The sequence below is a fragment of the Nymphaea colorata genome, chromosome 11 (assembly GCF_008831285.2).
Source record: "Nymphaea colorata isolate Beijing-Zhang1983 chromosome 11, ASM883128v2, whole genome shotgun sequence".
Classification (NCBI taxonomy): Eukaryota; Viridiplantae; Streptophyta; class Magnoliopsida; order Nymphaeales; family Nymphaeaceae; genus Nymphaea; species Nymphaea colorata.
The window spans coordinates 15,505,416-15,522,771 of NC_045148.1; the positions used below are offsets into that span (position 1 = coordinate 15,505,416).

Sequence of the window (17,356 nt, forward strand, 5' to 3'; positions counted from 1 at the left end):
GCATCGTTGCAAAGAAATCGACTGAAAAATATATGCAAGAGTCTTCACTCTACCATTTATTGCTTAAGTTGTAGTCTTCTAAAAATTTCAATCACTTTCATGAATAATTGGGCAGACAGAAGGCCCCCCTAGAACAAAACCCTCATTTCAAACGCCACGTTAGTCGCCCAAAGTACACATTGGCCACAAGCTATCATGAAGCTGTCTATGTGACTCGAGCGTGACACATCCATCTATCCATGGAAAATTGTTAGCTAAACATACTTGAAGTTTGGGGATCAAGACAAGACAACAACAAATCTATCCATGACTTGTCAACAACAACAAATTAAAGTTCAATTTAGGCGGCGCACCTTATCATTTAACTCAGAAAGGCATAGCATCCACAAAGAATTGAATTAAAGACATGCTTCTTTTCCGAACCTTTAACCCACCCAGCTACGTTATGCCCTTAAGGCCCTCAACAAGTATTTGAAGTTATAAAACACAAAGTTTCCTGTTAAGTTTGTTTGTGCGAATAAAATGGCAGAATATTAATGTGGAATTTTGAATTCTGAATTTACTCCAGAAAATATCGCAAATCAAGATAAGGCATGAATAGGAATGGTATTGGGTGCAAACCAATCTCATATAACACGTCCAAGGTCCCAACAACTAAGATACGTATTGTCATTTTCTAGCAGGGTGAAAGGGCGCAATAATATTCATTCGAACTTGTAGGCAACAGGTAAACAGTGCCTGTAATAATGTTATTAGTTGACAAACTCGTCAATGCCCACAAAGTTAAAGCGGTTAATTAGTATGACTTTTTTTTTTGTTAATAAAACTACAGAACAGTATCATTTCTCAACATTTTCCTATAAAAAAGCTCATTTGCGGAACATACGGCAATTTACTTGCTTACCATGGTCGAAATTTGGCACTGCAGATGTAGAAGTCATGTAAGCACACATCCCACATTCTTGTCAAACATTTAAAGATACAATCCAAGAAAGATCCCTTACAAGGACTTGTGCTTTTAACAACTCCAATGCCCCCTTTGGCCCCATTTTATCTTTAAGATGGATGTGGCTTGAAGAAAGCAAAGCTGATCCTTTCATTTGAGTGACATTTGATGCCATCTAAAGAATACTGCCAATCAAGATAAAGGGCATGACTGGCTTGCATAAGTTAATGACAGGTAACTGGTGATCACTGGTTTGAGTAGCATGGGTGCTATCCCCGCTCTTATCCCCGTAGAAGGTGTTGGGTCGGGTCCAGCCTCAAGACCCGACCCGGCCCGTCACTTAAGTGACAGGCGGGAGAAAGGAATAAGTGACAGGCGGGAGAAAGGAAGGGCACCCGTTGGTGCCCCTCCCTCACGCATCCTCTCTCACGTCTCTCTCTTTTTTTTGGGGAAAAAGAAGAGGGCTTCTTCTTGGGTGGCTGCTCACGGCAAGAGAAGAAGGAGAAGGAAGGAAGAGAATGGGAGAAGGAAGGCAAGAAGGAAAGAGGAAGAAGAGCACGGTTGTGGGTTTGAGCAGCCGTGTGGGTTCAAGCGTAGAGAGAGAAAGTGAAGAAAACAAGGGAAAGAAAAGAAAAAAATACGGTGATCTCTTTTCTTGTTGTTTTCTTGTGCATTTATTCTTGAGAATGATTTATGCTATTCTTTGCAAGATGAACAACGTAGTTGTATTGCCTCTTTGAAGTATATATATATATATATATATATATATATATATATATATATATCTTGCATGTGGTTTTTTACTCCATTATTGAGGGTTTTTCCACGTAAATTGGTGTCTTCTCTTTCTGCATCTCTAGCATATATTTTGATATATATTGCTGCAACATTGGTGTTGTAAATTCAATCTTATGCTCACTGCCATGTGATTCTGTTTTTAGCAGTTTTGTGGTGGTTTGCCCTCTTTTATTGTTGTTGAGCATTTTTTTGGGGGACACGACTATAACAAAGTGGTATCAGAGACAGGTTAGCGCCAGGTTGGTTGTGTGCATTCTTATTAAAGGATGGAGTCGACCCCACTAGAATGGTCTCTTTAAATGGGAACAATTGGACTATATGGAAAACAAAAATGGAAGATTTGCTGTATTGTAAAGACTTATATGCACCCATTGAGAACCAGAAGCCAGCGAATATGATAGATGAAAAATGAAAGTTATTGGATAGGAAAACCATTGACACCATCAGACAATGGTTAGATGACTGTGTTTTTCATTTGGTATCCGCAGAGACGAGCGAAGTCGTTATGGCAGAAGTTGCATGATATTTACGAGAGGAAAACAGCTGGGAACAAGGCTTTCTTGATTAGGCAATTGGTAAATCTGAAACTTAGAGAGGGAAAACCAGAGTCAGAGCATTTAAATGAAGTGCAGAGCATAATCAATCAGTTGTCAGCCATGAAAATGATATTAGATGATGAGTTACAGGCACTCTTGTTGCTTAGTTCTCTTCCCGACAGTTGGGAGACTTTAGTTGTTTCTTTGAGCAACTCCGCTCCAGATGGTGTGCTTACGATGAAGCGTGTAACGAGCAGCATTTTAAATGAAGAAACGAAGAGAAAGTCTCTTGGTACTGCTAGTTCACAAGTGTTAGTGATGGGAGACAGAGGCAGACAGAAGAACCGTAACAAATGACATGACAGGTCAAATTTATAGCTCCAAATCAAGACCCAAGATGACAGGTAAATGCTTTCATTGTGGTATTCTAGGGCACAAGAAGATTGATTGCAGAAAATGGAAAGAAGAAAAAGAAGAGTCAAGAGAATGTGAAGCCAAAGAGTACACTGCAGTTGCTTTAGATGATGAGGTAATGTTATTTTTATCTGAAGAAAATGATTGTCTTACAGTTCAAAATGGTGATTCTACATGGATTTTAGATACAGGGGCATCATATCATGTCACACCATGTAGAGAGTTATTCTTATCCTACAGAGCAGGTGATTTTGGAGTAGTTCACATGGGCAATAGTGACACTTCGAAGATTGTTGGGATAGAAGTTGTTTGCATTCAGACGAGCACAGGATGCAAGTTGACTTTGAGAGATGTGAGACATGTTCCAGACCTGAGAATGAATTTGATTTCTGCAGGAAGACTAAGTGAAGATGGATATTGTACTTTGTTTAGTCAGACATGTTGGAAACTTATCAAGGGGGCACTAGTGTTGGCTAGAAGTGACAGATTTGGCTCTTTGTATGGGATGAAGTCTCGAATCAGTAGTGTGGATGTCAATGCAATTACTGGTGGTACTTTGTCAGATTTGTGGCATAATAAGTTAGGTCACATGAGTAAAAAAGGAATCGACTTGCTCACCAACAAGAATTTGTTACCAAAGGCAGATGGTGCACAGATATCTCTGTGTGATCATTGTTTGGTTGGTAAGTTGAGCGCGAGACTGGTAAGAAGATGAAGAGACTGCATATAGATAACGGTAGTGAGTACATAGCATCTTCTTTACGAGAGTATTGTCTAAAACATGGTATTAGACATGAAAAGACAATTCCCTATACTTCACAGCATAATGGAGTTGCAGAAAGGATGAATAGAACAATAATTAGGAGAGTTAGAAGTTTGTTATGTAGCTCTAAGTTGTCTAAGTATTTTTGGGCAGAGGCAATGCGTATTGCAGTTTATTTAATAAACAGGTCTCCTTCAGTGCCTCTAGATGAAGACATTCCACAGATAGTTTGGTCAGATGAAGATGTTAAGTACGATCACCTTAGAGTTTTTGGTTGCAAAGCGTTTATGCATGTACCTGAAGAACATAAGACCAAATTAGATAATAAAGCTAATCTTCTAATATTTCTTGGTTATGCAAATGATGAATTTAGTTACAGGTTATGGGATCCAAAGAATGACAAAATCTACAGGAGTTGTGATGTTGTCTTCAGAGAGGATCAGACTATTGAAGATGTCATGGGAGACACGAAGTCAGGTGTGAATGCTAGTGGTATTCATGAGCCAACCTATGCAGAACCTGAAGAACTTTAATCTGAGCATAGTGAGACTGATGAAGATGTAGAGGAAGAGGAAAGAGAGGTAGATGAGCAGTATACAGATGGCAGCCCTATGGAAACTCAAACTGATCATGAGCATGAGTTGGAGGGGGGGCTTCCTTCGCATTCAGAACCAATTAAGGAGCAATTGGGAAAAGGTAAAAGAACACGTATACCATCTACTAGATATTATACTGATGAATATATTTTGTTTACAAATAGTGGAGAGGCAAAATGCTATGCAGAGGTGCTAGATGATGTGCATAAAGATGAATGGATTAAAGCTATGAAGGATGAGATAAATTCTTTATACAAGAATCACACTTTTGATTTGGTAGAGCTACCAAAAGGTAAGAAAGTGTTGCAGAACAAGTAAGTCTACAAGCTTAAAAATGAAGGTCAAGGCAAGTTGAGATACAAAGCTCGGTTAGTGGTGAAAGGTTTCAAGCAGGAAAGAGGTATTGATTTTGATGAAATTTTTTCTCACGTTGTTAAAATGTCATCTATCAGGGTAATACTTGGTTTGGTGGCTTGTCTAGACTTGGGGTTGGAGCAGTTAGATGTAAAAACTGCTTTTATTCATGGAGATCTAGAGGAAGAAATCTACATGACACAACTAGAAGGTTTTGTGGTTGCCAGGAAGAAACACATGGTTTGTAAGTTGAAGAATAGCTTGTATGGACTTAAACAAGCACATAAACAGTGGTACAAGAAATTTGATGCATTTATGATAAATCAAAAGTATCGCAGGTCAGCGTAGATCATTGTGTCTACATCAGAGAGTTCTCATCAGGTAGCTTCATTATCTTGTTGTTATATGTAGGTGACATGCTTATTGTTGGACAAGATTGTCAATTGATTAGCCAATTGAAGATCGATATGGCCAAGTTCTTTGATATGAAAGACTTGGGGCCAGCACAACAATTGTTAGGCATGAGGATTGTTTGTGATAGAAAGGCCAAAAAGTTATCGTTATTACAAGAGAAATACATTGAGAAGGTGCTTAGCAAGGTCAACATGAAAGATGCCAAAACTGTAAGTACACCTTTAGCAGCACATTTTAAATTGGAAAATGAGCAATGTTCTTCTTCCGCAGATGAGAAAGAAAAAATGGAGAATGTTCCATATGCCTCCGCAGTATGAAGTCTCATGTATGCTATGGTTTGCACGTGCCCAGACTTGGCTTATGGAGTAGGTGTAATTAGCAGGTTCTTGTCAAATCTAGGCAATGAGCATTGGGCAGCAGTGAAGTGGATCCTAAGGTATCTGAAAAGTACTTTCACTTACTGTTTATGTTTTGGTGAATCTAATCCAGAGATACAAGGATTTGTTGATGCAGACATGGCAGGTGATTTGAACTCTAGGAAGTTTATTTTTTGTTATGTTTTTACTTTTGCAGGGGGGAGTTGTATCATGACAGTCCAGGTTGCAGAAGTGTGTTGTTCTTTCTACTACAGAGTCAGAATAGATTACAGAAGCTTGTAAAGAGTTGTTGTGGATGAATAGTTTTCTTCATGATATAGGCCTTAGTCAGAAGACCTATGTATTGCATTGTGATAGCCAAAGCGCTATACACTTGGCGAAGAATTCAGCGTTCCACTCAAGTACTAAACACATTGATGTCAGATATCATTGGATTCGTGATGTGCTTGAGCATAAATTGATTCAGTTAAAGAAGATACAGACAAAGAAGAATCCTGTAGATATGATGACGAAGTCTCTACCTAAAGAGAAACATAACATGTATAGAGACCTAGTTGGGATGACTATCTTTAAGACAGTGTATTAATTTTGTTTTTTTTGCAGGTATGTTCCCTCTCTTGCGGCTGGAGGAGGGGTTTGTTTGGTCGGGTCCAACCTCAAGACCCAACCCGGCTCGTCACTTAAGTGACGGGCGGGAGAAAGGAAGGGCACCCGATGGTGCCCCTCCCTCACGCGTCCTCTCTCACGTCTCTCTCTTTTTTTGGGGAAAAAGAAGAGGGCTTCTTCTTGGGTGGCTGCTCACGGCAAGAGAAGAAGGAGAAGGAAGGAAGAGAAGAGGAGAAGGAAGGCAAGAAGAAAAGAGGAAGAAGAGCACGGTTGTGGGTTTGAGCAGCCGTGTGGATTCAAGCGTAGAGAGAGAAAGTGAAGAAAACAAGGGAAAGAAAATACGGTGATCTCTTTTCTTGTTATTTTCTTGTGCATTCATTCTTGAGAATGATTTATGCTATTCTCTGCAAGATGAACAACGTAGTTGTATTGCCTCTTTGAAGTATATATATATATATATATATATATATATATATATATATATATATATATATATATATATCTTGCCCGTGGTTTTTTACCCAATTATTGGGAGTTTTTCCACGTAAATTGGTGTCTCCTTTTTCTGCATCTCTAGCATATATTTTGATATATATTGCTGTAACATTAGTGTTGGAAAGCTTATGCTCGCTGTCCTGTGATTCCATTTTTAGTAGTTTTGTGTTGGTTTGCCCTCTTTTATTGTTGTTGAGCATTCTTTTGAAGGACACGACTATAACAGAAGGAAGTGATGCACAAGCTGAAGTGCAATATGGGCATCAACCCTAGCACAAATGTGACTTTGGACTCTGAGAGGCAGGGAAAGTAGAGCTCTTATTTTCCACGGCACTATGAAATACTCTTACCATACAAGAAGATAAGGCACCACTACCACTTGGTGTGTGAGTTACTGGCTTGCTGCTCCTTGGGAGAGAGAGAGAGTAGGTTTTTTAAATGTGAAACAATAGATACCACGTACACCAGTTAGTTTAGAAAATTGCAAGAACTATGGTAGAAATAATATATAAACCACCGGTTTATGGGTCTTGAATAGTGTTCCACTCTTTAACTTCAATGTTAAATCTCTTCCCCAAGAACGGGCGTGTTTCTTTTGAAAGTCTGCACCCACTCAAAAGATGAACATTTGACTCCTCCTGACATCCCCATAAACAACAGCGATTTGCCAAGAATATGCCGAATCTTTGAATTCTGTCCTCGGTCTGTAGCCTTCGCCTCAACGCTAGAAGGAGACACCAACTGGCCATGGGGATTTTTCATTTCTTCTTCCACAATTTTCTAGAGTTCGGATCAGGGGACTTTCATTCCTGATCTCAATATAAATCCATTTTGTGGATAATGAATGCACCTGGTGCTCTAACCAATAAAGATTATCTACAGTATCGTAAAGAGAGGAAGAAGATTGAACAAGATATATGGCTGGAGAAGATATTAACGCTAAGGTAGAACTCTTTATTTATTAAGGACGTGACAAACTGAAAATTGTCCACCCACATCCGTTCACACTTACCATTACTAAGCCGCCACACAGGAAATTGGTTAATGACCTGCCATCTAGAAACACAACCTCTTCAAATCTAAGAGAGTAGGGATGTCGGCGGATCAGATTCAGATTGAATATACCCTTAATCATATTTATTTTTTGGATGTTCAAGTATCTGAATCCAAAATCTGACTATACAATCTGAATTTGATTTTTATAGTCATATCCCAATCTGATTTTAACCACATTTTGCCAATTTTGAAAATGTAATGTTATTAGATATGTTATATTTGTCTGAAAATAAATCAGATCCAAATCCAATGAAATATTGATGTATATCAAAATCCGAATCTAAATCCAATTAGATGTCCTTTCTTAAATCTAAATCTGATCTGATTTCTTAATTGGATATTAAATTTTTTTCATATTCAAAATTTTCAGATCAGTTCAATCGGATATCTGATTCAAATCAAAATATATTGACATCCTTAAAAAAGAGCCGAGCTATCTATCTATTTTAGGGTCCAAAGGCTATTTGTCTTCAAATATTTGAACTTTATAGTTTAGCCCCTTCTATAGTTGATGTGCGAACTGTATTCCAATTCAACAGATGTCATCTTTCCAAACCATCACAATTGCCCAGTAAAAAAGTATTCTCCTCATCTACCTTAATAAGAGCATTCGGCAATGGCCGCTGCTGGGCCGCCCTTCCCGCCCGGGCTCGGCCCGGTTTGGTTATGGGGCCTGGCTGTCGGGCCCAGGCCTGGCCCAAACCCGGCCCGGCGGCCCAGCCTTACAACCGATGACATCTTTTGAAACCATCAGAATTGCCCACTACAAAATTGACGAGTCTTCTCAGGTAAGAGCATTCGGCAATAGTCAAGCCTGAGCTTAATAGAGAACTCAAGTTTTGTAAATGAGTTCAGTTGGAGTTACATGAACTCGATTTAAGCGAGCATCTTAGCAGATCAGAATGCGGTGCTCGTTCTCGTTTGACAGGGAGGGTTGTGCACAATTTTCTGTTTATTCCACTTGCTCATACGCTACTCAATTATTAGAAAACACCAAGTACACTAATCGACCATGGTCGACCACTGCGAGTTCGGAAATAACTCATATTACAATCTTCTACGTTTCAAAGATGTGAAACACTACACTATGCGGGTAGTGCACACTTCCAAATAACGCCGACGCGGTCCATGCGTCCTTACAAACACCACATAGCATACATTACAAGAACAGACCCAACAAGCAACTCTACTTATTGATTATATATGAGACGGATGATATAGATATATATACGTATTGGTGACGATGATATGGTCTCAGATGACCTTCTCCTCTTCCTGTTCGGGTTCGTATAGGGTGCCAAAGAGCCAGTCCATGAGGATGGTGTAGCCGCCATAGTTGTAGCGGCTCTTGGTGTGATGAATCTTGTGGTATCCGCCACCCATGACGGGCCAGACCTTCCCATGGATGCAGTCATGGGCGTTGGCGGCTAGAACACCTTTGCAAACGAAGAGCAACTCGTGCGTAAGGAAATGCATCGGAACCACGAAGAGAGCCAGGGCTTGTGGTGATGCCTGCACTATCCCGTCTATGGGATCGAATGCATACCCTGTAACCACAACTCTCACATCATAAACATCACGAAGCAATGCACACCTGTTTGAGGGGTTATTTCATGTAACTTTTTATTGAAAGCAAGCTCTGTACCTTGTGTGCGCTCGTTTGTGTTCATCTATCGCTTTGTATATCAGCCAATATCAAGGTTTTTCTAAATTATATTTATGAAGATAAAAATAGTTGTTACTAGTGGTAGTTTGATTGTGTATCGTCTTATATGGCGTCATGTCAGCTGCTACAACTTTTATGTTGGCCACTATCTTTAAGAGCAAGTCCTTCTCAGCATGGGGAGAGCCGGGGTAAGGCCGGCATGGGCCATGGACGTACCTCAATTTAAAAAAAAAAATTACATTAAAATTTTAAAAAACCTCACTTGTTTTATATAAAAATTTTGAAAAACGGTCTTAGTCAAAATTTAGAAACATTAATTCTGCCATCCTCATAAAAAATTTTTTGCTCCGCCCTTATTTTTGGGGATCTTGATTTTTGAAACATTTGTTCTAAAAGCAACTGTTTTCTTCTTCTATGAAATATGGTTTAATTGTGAATGTTGTTTAAGAGCATATTCTTAGAATATAGTAATGTTGGGGAACAATAACATATGCATTTGCTACAAAAAAAAAATGAGTCAGTTTTACGAAACACATTTTTAAGTGTGCAGTAAGTATAATTTATTTTTTTGGTTAGATGCATAAGACAGTAACGTTATGGTTCTTAAATTATACTCCTCTAAATCTAAAAGGTTATTTAAATTTAAAATCAATATAAAAGCTCAAAATAGTTTCTAGATTTTTTGTGTAAAGCACTAACAAAAATCATCAACCTGTACCTGCGAAGGGGGAAATTGTATCGCCCTTGTTAAATTCGTGATGGGTTGCATGAAAGGACTTGTAGAGTGGCCGTATGTCATGCATTATTCTATGTGTCCAGTAAAGTCCAAACTCGGCGATGAGCAGATAAAGAGTCGTGTAGAGGATGTGCATGGGCCAACCAACTTCTTCTATTCTCACGAAGGTCTTTGTCCATCCCGTCTCGATCACGTACTCTCCAACTGCTGGCAACAGAGTGAAGAGAGGCAGAGCCTTCATGCTCACCCATACTTGCTTAAACATGACCCTTTTTGTTGGCATCCCACCTGCATGATATTGGTTGCAGGCAGTGATCAGAATGTAAGTAATGATAATATCAACTAAAAGCCACCTAGGGCACTGTCCTTCGTTTAGAAGGGTGTCGAAAATATTAGTTTTCAGATGTCCCAACGTGTTGCAGTTTGAGTCTAAGCTGTTTTTGGCAAGTTTTCACAATTGAAAACTTGCCTGGAAACTATGGAGAGAGGGAGGGAGAGAGTCTAAGCTCTTTCTGGCACTTTACATAATTCAAAAGTTTCTTGAAACAAGTGAGAGAGGAGAGGAGAAGGGAGAAGAGGGGGATAAGAATGGGCTCACTTGGCCTCATAAGGACACAAATAATTTTTAAATCAACACTACTCATCGATCCCATCAAGATAAAACCCTCCAGTAAGAGTGAAAGAGAGAAAGAGAGGGATGGGAGGAAGAAAAAGGGAGGGCAACAGGTTCACTTAGTTTTCATAATAGCACCCTTTAAAATTTGAAGTAAGGAAGTGCAAGATCAAAACTAATTTCATTTCAGTGAAACGGATCGGAGAGCAATGCATGTAAAACGTACAACAAATTTGAACAAAAAAAATGATGAGTAAAATTAAAGATAAAATCAAAGCCCCTAAAACCCTTAACGATGGAAGTGACGTTTGTTGTGAGATTGAAAGTTAAAGCTTAAAAGTAGAACGTTTATTCTATAATGAAAGCATAATTCTTTATTATCCGAATATGCCACAAGCCATAACCTCCAAAGAAAACACCAACTGTTGGATTTCTAGATCTCCCTTAGACCAAAGAAAGGAGGTCACGCACAAACAACTTCTCGGACACGAAGGGGTCAGTGATTCCATGATGCATGGACCTGATTTTGTGCTTCTAAACACCTTTAAAATAAATAAATAAAAAGAGCTGCTTTGTCTTTGTCGCATAAGACAAATCGATTTGCTAAAGAAAAACCCCAAGATTGCATGTTGACATGAAAAATTATTAAATAAAATTTGGTGACAAGAAGTTACGAAAATACAAATATGAAAAACTAAAAAAGAAGAAAACAAAACAACGAAAAGCAGAGAAATAGGAGGGGAGAGAGACCATTAGGGAAGTAGACATGTGGCTTTAGGTGGTAGATATAGAAGCACCAGATGGTGCTAGGAATGAGGAGCAAGAGGGTGGCGGTGATGAAGTTTCGGAGCCACGACTGAGCAAAATGAGGCAACGCTGCCCGCCAAGCGTAGTCACCAAGAACCACATCGTTCCACGACTCCGTCAGTCTCACGAACTGCCTCAGGTACGCCTCTTCCATCACTTTCTCTCCCATTCTGTGTGCTCGAGAACTGTTAAGAGTTGGCAATTTACTAGCCAGAAGAAGAAGGCAGGGGAGAGCTCGCCTTCTTCTTGGATGAGAAGTACTGGGATTTTGAGTTGCCTACACACCATTGTGTGCAACAACTATATACTACAAAAGAGATGAGGGCATTTTTGAAATGTTTCGTAAAGAAGAGGACATTTTAAACTTTTGCTTTTCTTCAATCGTTATTTACCTTTATAAAAAACATTTCTTTTTTATTTTAATAAGACATTTTGATCATTGCATATGAAAAAATAGTGATAAGGGTGATATACATAAGCTGCATTTTATATAAATAGTGGTAGGGGAGAGTTTACCCGAGTTCAGTCAGCTCAAGGTCGGCTCAACTAATGAAATTTCGAGCTCGATAATAGCTTGACGGAAGCGGCTCTAGCTCAGCTAAGCAATCATGTGTTGATCTCGAGCTCGACTCGATTAAGGCTTGACAAACTCGTTGACATAAAATTGATATTGATAGTCACGTGTTGAGCTCAATCTCAACTCGATCAAAGTTTGACAAACTCGTTAAAGTAGAATTGGTACTCGTTTGAATATATCGACTTGATTAAGGCTCGACAAACTCGATTAAGGTTCGAGCTCGACTCGGCAGTTACTTGTTGACCTAAAATTCAACTTGATTATTTAAATGAGTTGACTCACGAAGACAAGCCCAACTCGTTAAGCAAATGAATCAGTTTTAACCCGTTCAAGAGCCGAGCTTTAACAAATCTTAGCTTGACTAGTTGTTCACCCCTAAATAATGGGGGCAGAAAAGGTTACACGTCCGGGGGCACTGCAAGTGTTTAATTGTCAAATAATTAAGATGCCATTGTATTAAGGAAAATGACCTCCTTGTAATCACAAAAATGTAAATGAAGAAAATTGTTTTGTAACAAGACTTTAATATCAAATGATCCTAGTATTTCTGAAACAAGGCGACACTTTTATAACAGCCTCCTCGTTATTTGGTCATTCGAAAACTTGATTTTAACTTTATATTATTTTGGCTGCTTGAATGTTCGACCGAAAGGGACATTTTTAAAGAAGAAAAAGAAAAAAACTTCACCACTTGATCCGGATCACCGTGCAATTAAATTTAGTACGATAAAGCGGCCGTCCCCTCTACAGATGGATTACATTTAGTACAATTAAACCGCGCAGCTGGTTTGTCACCCTCACCGGCAGATTTTTCTTAAGGTGAAACTATAGTTTTAAAATTAATTTTTTGTCGGAGGGTCCCTCGCTGCCCCTACAAAAAATTAATAGTTCTAAAATTAATTTTTGTCGAACGGTCCTTCGCTGCCTCCACAAAAAATAATGTTTTCTTTACATGAAATTAACATCTTAAAAATTTGAAATAGATACTGACCACCTACTTGTCCTCATCCCATCCTTTATTAAGAAAAAGGAATTGTGTGCTGTTAAAATGTGTTGGGTAGTGGCCTTTCTGCAGTTATGAAATTAAAACAGGAAATAAATCAAATATTAAAGTTTTCGTTTTAATTATTTCCATAAGTCTTTATGCCATAACAGTACCTGGGATTTGGGGAAGCCTTTATTCATCTAACAAATATGTTGAGAAATCAACTGTCGGTCTCTCAGAAGCAAACCCCCAAAATCAATTTCTCTCTTGTTTCTTTCTTCCTCTCTTACTGCATTTGACACGCTGCTGGTGGTGGACCTACTTCACAGACGCCATTCTGCTGCTTAAGATTCAACAAAATGTACACCATGTCGTCGGTAAAAAAAGGACAACAGCGATTTGCCAAGAATATGTCATAATCTTTGAATTATGTCCTGGGTCTTTAGCCTTCGCCTCAACGCTAGAAAGAGACACCAACTGGCCATGGCGATGGTGCATTTCTTCTGCCACACTTTTCTACAGTTTGGATCAGGGGGTTTTTATTCCTGATCTCATTAATAAATCCACTTTTGTGGATAAAGAATGCACCTGGTTTTACTTTTCTACCCAACAGAAATTATCTTCAGTATGAGAAAGAGAGGAGGAAGATAGAACAAGCTGGAGAAGATAAAAAAAGGCAAAGGTAGAACTGTTTATTTATTAAGGACGTGACAAACTGAAAATTGTCCACCCACGTCCTTTCACACTTACCATTATCAAGCCGCCACACAGGAAATTGGTTAATTGGCTGCCATCTAGAAACACAACTTCTCCAAATATAAGAGAGTAGGGATGTCCGCTGATCATATTCCGATTCAATATACCCTTAATCATATTCATTTTTTGGATGTTCATGTATTTGGATCTGAATCCAAAATCTGACTTTGCAATCCGAATTTGATTTTTATATTCATATCCTCATCTGAATTTGAACCACAATTTGCCAATTTTGAAAATGTAATGTTATTAGATATTTTATATTTGTCTGAAAATATATCTGATCCAAATCCAATCAAATATTGATGTATATCCAAATCTGATTGGATGTCCTTTCTTAAATCTAAATCTGATCTGATTTCTTAATTGGATGTTAATTTTTTTTTCATATTCGATTTTTTTCAGATCCGTTCGATCAAAATGTATTGACATCCTTAAAAAAGAGCTGAGCTATCTATCTATTTTGGGGTCCAAAGACTATTTGTCTTCAAATATTTGAACTTTACAAGGTGTGCAAACTGTATTCCAATTCAACAGATGTCATCTTTTCAACACATCACAATTGCCCAGTAAAAAATGACGAGTATTCTCCTCATCTACCTTAATAAGAGCATTCGGCAATGGTCAACCCTGAGCTTAATAGAGAACTCAAGTTTGTAAATGAGTTTAGTTCCAGTTACGTGAACTTTGTAATTTTACATACGTAAAACGGACATAGGATAAAAGTGGGGAGATTTTAACCTTTTTTATGAAATAATGCAATAAAATGTGGTGGCCATTTTGTAAGTCTTCTTCGATGATGTTTTCCCCTTCATCCATCGTAAGGAAGGTTGATATTAAAAAAATATATATGAACTTTTGATTTCACAAGAGTAAAAAATAATGCATTCCATAGCCAAGTGGACAACTTTTAACGTCACAAATGTCAAAAAACTAGTACAATAATGAAGTTGGTCGGCTTATTTGAAATGCGAATATCATGTGTGTTATGTAGCAGCCATGAACCTCCAACCAGTTTATATTTTAACCATTGAGAATGGTAAATGAAGAAGAGCCTTTATGTACTGCTTCATTCCTCCAAGTCCAAATCTTCCATATGGCTGTGGGAAAAATTATTCCACAAACTATTTAAGATAAACTTCAAGGTGTCGTGATTTAACATCTCTCCCCTTCCATTGAAGAACATCACATCTCTCATCCGCATCCATTTGATGATTCTGGAACCTTTCCTTGATGAACCGCAGCAAGTCCCTATCCGAATTAGTGTTTAGCAAGAATTTGTTCACTTGGAAAACTGTAGTTCATAAGGTGGGGAACTTAATTCAAGGGGGAGAGGGTACGACCCCACCACCCAATGTTTTGCATCGAACAGACATGATTAGACACATCGCTTGGCCAATGCAATGTGTGTGTTGCGAGAGGTTGGATTATCATTTACTGAGAACCTGTCATTTATAGTATCGTGCTGCAATTGCATGTGGAATTTCAGTCGGTACTGAAATGCAGCAAATGAGTTGGATTTATCAAACGAGTTTAAACGTGTTAAGCTTGAGCTCGACACCGTCTATCTGGGTTCACCTTGAGCTGACCTTATCAAACCGAGTCAAGCTCGCTCGAGTTGAGTTTAAGCTGGCCGATTTCGAGCTTGACTTAGGTTCATTTACATCTGAAACGATAAGGACAGACCCGGGTCACAGACCCTGGGCCACCCTGAGCCTAACTTCAAATCAGGCCATTTTCAGGTCACCTTAAAAGGCGCATGAGCACACGTCCCGCGTTTGCATCAATAAGAGATCCACGAAGGATGATTCTAATTCAAGCACCCCTTTCGTCACCTGAAAATTTAAGGATGTTGAGTGCTCATTAAAGCTGCTGCTGCAAACAAATTTGTTTTGGGAATGTTGCTCACCTTTTTTATTGGCAGAACGAGCGTACAATCTACTATGTATTTATTAGAAGAAACCTAGCTGAGGTTATGACATTGGACTTTTTCATGTGACTGACGTTGCATGAATATTCATATGGGCAGACATATTTTCAAGAAGCAATAAATTGTTACAAGCAGAACATCTGTAAGGTTTCAACGTGCAATTGCAGAACCTAGTTAACAACATATGCTGCTACTGACATAACACCAACAAGCTCTGACAAGTATGGCAAATTGACATATTATTCCTGTTATTTTCTGTTAATGTTGAAGGGGAATTAAAACTTATTCATAACTTGTAGGCAACAGATAAACGGTTGCTCTTTGACAAATTTATCCTACCCAACTACTAATGCTTCAAATTAAGTCAAATTTGTCAATATAGTATTTTTCTTAGCGTTTGATGACCTTGAATTTTGATTCTAGAATTAAAGTTTTAGAAGCAAAATTCCACCTCAAATCGGAATTGAGCTGAAAATTTCAGCTTTAGTTTTCTTAGTGTTTGATAGTCTGAAATCTTCATTCCAAAATTGAAAATAATGTATTTGATAAAACAGGAACTAAAACCATATGATTGATAGAATTGAAAACTAATGATGCTCATGATGCTCTAAAGGAGGGATGAAAAAGTTCCAAAATTCTGAAATTATAATTCCACTCCTCAGGGTAGAAACACCTTTCCGAAAGTTGATTCAAGAATGAACGAATCTGTAATGCCAGAATAAAAAAATTTTATTTGATAACACCAATCCTTATTTCATCAAAAACGAGAATTTTTTTTTATAATTCTACAATTTCGACCTCATGAAACACCCCCTAAGTTTAGAATGGTGGGAAAAAAATTCTTTCCCACCCATCGTAGACTTCTTTCCAGATAATGGTTTGGTCTTCTTTTCATTGCAGGTCAAACACGGATGAATTTTTCTCCGAAAAGGAAAGCAAACTAAAGTTTTCTGTAGTGAAGCAATGTACTTCTTCCTACCAAGCTATCCGGTAATGCTGATAGCAAAATATGTGCTGGCAAAAGTGATGCAGGTTCATGTAGCCTTATGAATTTGTCAATGTCTAACTGCCAAAAGTGATGCTCAATCGGACGCAGAAACCTCTGATTTTGAACCTTTATTATGGCAGCCTTGTATGATATTCCTGCCTACATTATCAAAGATATTCTCCTTCTAGAAATCTGTTCATTTTCGTTTACCTGCAAAAATGCAATATGTGGTTGAATGCCTCGAAGCAATATTCAAATGGCATTGCAATTGATGATTTCTGGCTTCTCTGTATTGCTAAATGGGTGTCAAGTTGAAAACCCATGAGCAAGACTCTTATCATCTTGTTCCCTGAATTTTCCCATAATATCATCCTCATTTGTCTCGAGGATCAGGGCTTATGGTATGTCGAGGAATATCTTGTAGTTTATGATTTTAATTTTCTTCAAACATAATATGTTGGTGCACGCATCTATTTCACATCTTAGTGGGTGTCTTTTAGAAGAAGATTTTGTTATTGGAACACATGTTTCTATAACACAGCTTTCAGAAATCGTGTGTTTTTGTCAAGAAACATGCATGTAATTGTTATGAACGCTGTTTTTAAAATCCAAAAATCAAATGTTGGACATACTGAATACATCATGTTTTCTAGAATAAGAACATGATGTTTTAGAAGTTATATTTCGGGAACGTGTCTTCAAGGAGTGAAATATTCTTCTTACCAAATGGCCTCGAGTGTGACTGGTATATTGGACAACTCTGATTTATTTAGCGTTATGCATGGTTCCTCGGTGAGTTTTTATTTGGTCATGAAAACTAGTAGAAATGAGTTTGCTGAAGAATGTTACAAATATAGTGAAGAAGGACAAACCTATAATGTCGCGGCTGCTCATAAAATTATGCCTGCTGTTAATCTTTTCATATGCTAGATGCAACCACTTT

At 38.2% G+C, this 17,356-nt stretch overlaps 1 protein-coding gene across 1 annotated transcript; it reads right to left on the minus strand.

The window, feature by feature from the left end:
* Window positions 1–8,571: 8,571 nt before the first annotated feature.
* LOC116263587 (delta(7)-sterol-C5(6)-desaturase-like) lies at window positions 8,572–11,334 on the minus strand. Its single transcript, XM_031643324.2, has 3 exons — window positions 11,121–11,334; window positions 9,740–10,045; window positions 8,572–8,902 (listed from the first exon to the last, which is right to left on the minus strand). The coding sequence occupies exons 1-3, from the start codon at window positions 11,329–11,331 to the stop codon at window positions 8,610–8,612; spliced, it is 810 nt and encodes a 269-aa protein (XP_031499184.2). The 5' UTR covers window positions 11,332–11,334; the 3' UTR covers window positions 8,572–8,609.
* Between the last annotated feature and the right edge of the window lie 6,022 nt (window positions 11,335–17,356).